The 4,205-nt window shown below is 36.6% G+C and overlaps 1 protein-coding gene across 2 annotated transcripts in view; it reads right to left on the bottom strand.

Moving 5' to 3' along the window:
* LOC106874273 (myosin regulatory light chain LC-2, mantle muscle) overlaps positions 1-4,205 on the bottom strand; it is a 25,951-nt gene that overhangs the window by 13,453 nt on the left and 8,293 nt on the right. Inside the window, exons 2-3 of one of the 2 annotated variants that reach the window (XM_014921939.2) lie at positions 2,529-2,548; positions 406-510 (exon numbers count right to left, since the gene is read on the bottom strand). In XM_014921939.2, coding sequence (XP_014777425.1) covers positions 406-510; positions 2,529-2,540 — 117 coding nt within the window. In that variant the 5' untranslated portion in view covers positions 2,541-2,548. Of the gene's footprint in view, positions 1-405; positions 511-615; positions 667-2,528; positions 2,549-4,205 lie in introns of both variants that reach the window. The other variant, XM_014921940.2, reaches the window with a different exon arrangement.

Here is a 4,205-nt window from a genome sequence, read left to right as displayed (position 1 = left end):
ATATATATATATATATATATATATATACATATACACACACACACACACATATATATATATATATATATATATGAAGATATACAACCAAAGGCCGATCCGTTAGTTACGCAGTAGAGAGGTCAAGATATCGCTTTTTAAGAAGAAACTACCGTAAAGTATTAAATATTATCATAGTAATATTGTAATAGATATACATAGAGCCATATATATGTATATAACAACGAGCCATGCCGAGAAAATAAGAACAAGTATAGAAAAGAAAGCGTGTTGCGGAGGCGTCACCACATTCATAGGAAAGCCTCTCTCATAACACGGAAGAAGCTTTTCATGTCTCCATAGAAAGACAATCTTCTTTTTCTTCCTGTATTTTTTGCCTTTCTTATTTATTTTTAATCTATAGCAGACCTCTTTGAACTCCTGAATTTGATTTTGGTTAAACATGGCAAATATATTCGATGTTGCTCTTTGTGTACGGGGTCTACTGGGGTTGGTCTTTTTGCGAGAGGCGGCCTGAAACATAAAAACGAGGGAAGAGGATTTCAAAGGGTGGGAAGACTATGGAACATTTAACACGAAGTGATTTGTTTATTTCCCTTTATTTTGTCTGTGCCCTACCTCTTTCAGCTCCTGCATCTGTCTCTGGGACAACTTCACTCTTTTTGGAGCCTAAAAATAGTTAAAACTTGTCATGATTACTGAGCAAAACAAATGAAAAAAAAATTAGTCATAATAATAATAACAATAAATAATAATTTGAACAAAGAGAAAGAAAGCAAGAATTAATTATGTATGTGACAGGATTAAAGATTAAAGGATAATCTGATATGCAGGTTATTTCCATTTGGTTTGATTGATTCTGCTCGAATTGGTTCGGATCAAGACCAGATGTTGTCTTCAACTCAGAGCTGACCGAAATCACCAGCGAGTTCTGTGATCCGAAGTGGAATACAAGGACTTTTTTCCTGTTTTTTGTTCAAGGAGCGAAATCAAGAAACAGTTATTAATAAGACAGTGCTCCAGTTGTTGACAGTAGTACAGGTTTACTGATATGGTACCTGTTTGTTATGAGGAGGAATGAGGCAGCGAGAATTAAGAACCGTCTCTAATAGCTATGACATAAGCAAACTGTTGGTGACACGACATCCACATTGTCTTGAGATAAATGTATCCATTTTTCTTTCCCTAGAATTAGTTCAAATAGGATATTTTTTATAACTGCTGTCAAGAAGGATGAGATATAAAAGAAATGTAAATTTGTCGCTTCCATGCATGTCCTCTGTGCAGCATGGGAAAAATATGAAGATCAATGACTGCATGGATTAAATATTTAATTTCATCTTTTCTTCCGAGTCTACAAGACGAAATTACAATCTGGTAGCAAAGCTTCAGCTGTGACTATGGCTACAACACCTGAATCTTCTGTAAAAAAGTTCTTGTTTAATGAAGTGGATGGGGTAACTTGCAGTTTAGATTTTAAAACGAAATCTACAAAAAAAAAATATTCTTCCTTGGTCTGAAATGGAAAATGAAATAGTTAAAATTTATCCTAATTCTTTCTCCGACCAGTCGCTTCCACCCCCCATTTTTCCTTCGTTTTTTAGCAAATTGTTCCTCTGGCTTTTGTTTTTGTTGGTATTTTGTGTTTTCCGACAGTTGTCTGGTGTTTTTGTACCAGTTATATTCGAGGCAAAAAGAGCAGCTGATAGGTTCATCATCAATACCCCTATAATAAACATCAAAACCAGAAATGATGATGAAACCAGTCATATATTCGGCGAATGTTCTCAGCGGAGGCGAGAATTCTGAGGTAAGAGAACATGAAAACAGAAAAAAATATATTAATACTTCACCAACACAAAATATTGGATATTTTTAAGAAAGAAACCTTTTGATGTAAATTGAAGGCGACAATTCTATAGAATATATTACAATTAAGTTTGATTAAACACAAGACTTTTACTTAGAATTCAGTGATTTTGGTAGAAATTAGATGTTTTCATCCCTTTACGAGAATAATGCAATATTTTATGTTGGTGACGATATAAACAAATATAATAATACACTTTTATTTTATTCTTTTACTGGGTTCAAGCAATGGACTGCGGCTATGCTGGAGCACTACCTTCAGATATGTTACTCGGTTGTATCGACTCCAGTACTTCGTTACATATTTTATCGATCTCGTCCGTAATCGATTATTGAAAAGCAAGTCGACCTTGGACCAGGACCACACTGGTATAATTAGGACGGAGCCTAAATACCAAAACGTATTTTCTTTTGTGCTTCGAATATATATATACATATATATGCATGCGTATGCACACACACACACACACACACACAAACATTCACACACATGTACACACGTATACGCACGCACACACACACACACACACATATACATACATACATACATACATACATACATACATGCATACATACATATACTGTATATATATATGGTCCGATTCGATAATCCGGTAAAAGACAAAGAGTAAGAAAGCGATATTCGTCAAGCGTATACTTACGTCATCAGCCATTGTTGATTCTGGAATATATAATAAAGAAAACAGAGTTTTAAAAATTAAGGTAATTAATATATAATTTATGTATATTAACATAATTAATGTAGTAGAAATTGAAAATCTAATAATACATAATTACGTCGTGATTAAAAAGACATCATTACTCAGTCACTAAATATCATTTAATCATTTCAACAAGTACGGGAGATAACTTTGGACTAGTTTCGGACTTATTAGTCCTCTCCAGTGAAGCATAAACTTCACAGTAAATAGATACGTAATATTGTATGCATGTAGGTGTGAATAAAGGAGTGTGTATAATATATATATATATATATATGTGTGTGTGTGTGTGTGTGTGTGCGTGTGTGTGTGTGTGTGTGTGTGTGTGTGTGTGTGTGTGTGTGTGTGTGTGTGTGTGTGTGTGTGTGTGTGTTGATGAAAATGATTGGCGATTAGTTGATTGTATTTATGGTGCAATCTTTCTTCTATACTTTGGCCACAATGCCACGCTCGTCACAAACCCTGATAGCTGTAAGATTTATGTGGACCCGCTCCCTCATTATATCTTTTAAATTTAATAACATTTAGGGGTTGCTACTCTGTCTGACAGGAGTGCCATCGCTCTGGATTGTTGGTATCTATATCTATCAGCTTTGATATACAGCCAACTCTAGGAAGAATCCTTTGGGATTCTCATATGTAATCTGTTGCTTGAAGAAACCCGGGTGACACCATAATCGACCCCGGTATTTAATTGGTGCTTTTATGTTTTCGACCTGAGAAGAATTTGAACCCAAAACGTAAAGGGTCGCACATAAAAACCACCAGAAGTTTGTCCAACGTTTGATCAAGATTGCCAATCTACCTTGGTTGCCATGGTTGTAGTGATACTGAAGGGGTGGGGAGAGGGGTACCAGTTGTTGTTATTGTGGTGGTGGTAGTGATGATGTTCTGAAGAACTCCATCTTCCATCAAAGATGGCTTCGAAAGACAGAATTCCATTGTCTTTTCCTGACTCACCAAAGGTATGACCAGCTATGGTTGTTGTCATTGTCACACGCAATCAAAGGTGTTCGAACCATGACACTGCACACCTAGGACTATATTATCCAATGTAACCTTCTTTTTTAGGATTGCAGGGTACGAGTTGAGGTAAATTTAGCTGCTATTTCGTTAATATGGCTTTAGGTATATTATGCCTTAATAAAGACGAGATGGCCGAGGCTGGAATGTCCTTGAGGAGAAGGTTGCTTGACCAAACTAACCTGGGGTTAAATAACAACAACAAAAAAACGACTGGTGTAACTACTACTACTACTACTACTACTACTATTACTACTACTGCTGCTGCTGCTGCCGCAGTTGCTGCTGCTACTGATGGTGATCACGATTGCCTTTACTCGGTCCACCTGCTGTCGTAGTGGTAATAGCAGTAACAGTAGTGGTGATGCTGGTACTAGTGGGGGTGATAGTATATGTCGTAGTAGAAAGTACAAATCGTATTGGTAGTATTAATGAGTGTTGGTGGTGGTGGTGGTGGTGGTTGTAGTATTATTAGTGATAGAGATAGAGTCAGTAGCACTTTTGGTGGTGGTGGTGGTGGTGGTGGTGGTGGTGGTGGGAGTGATGGTGGTGATAACGATGATGATGGTTAGTAGAAGTGGCAGTAATAGTAGT

Source organism: Octopus bimaculoides, chromosome 18 (assembly GCF_001194135.2).
Source record: "Octopus bimaculoides isolate UCB-OBI-ISO-001 chromosome 18, ASM119413v2, whole genome shotgun sequence".
Lineage (NCBI taxonomy): Eukaryota > Metazoa > Mollusca > Cephalopoda > Octopoda > Octopodidae > Octopus > Octopus bimaculoides.
This window is presented reverse-complemented; position numbering and strand designations above follow the sequence as displayed.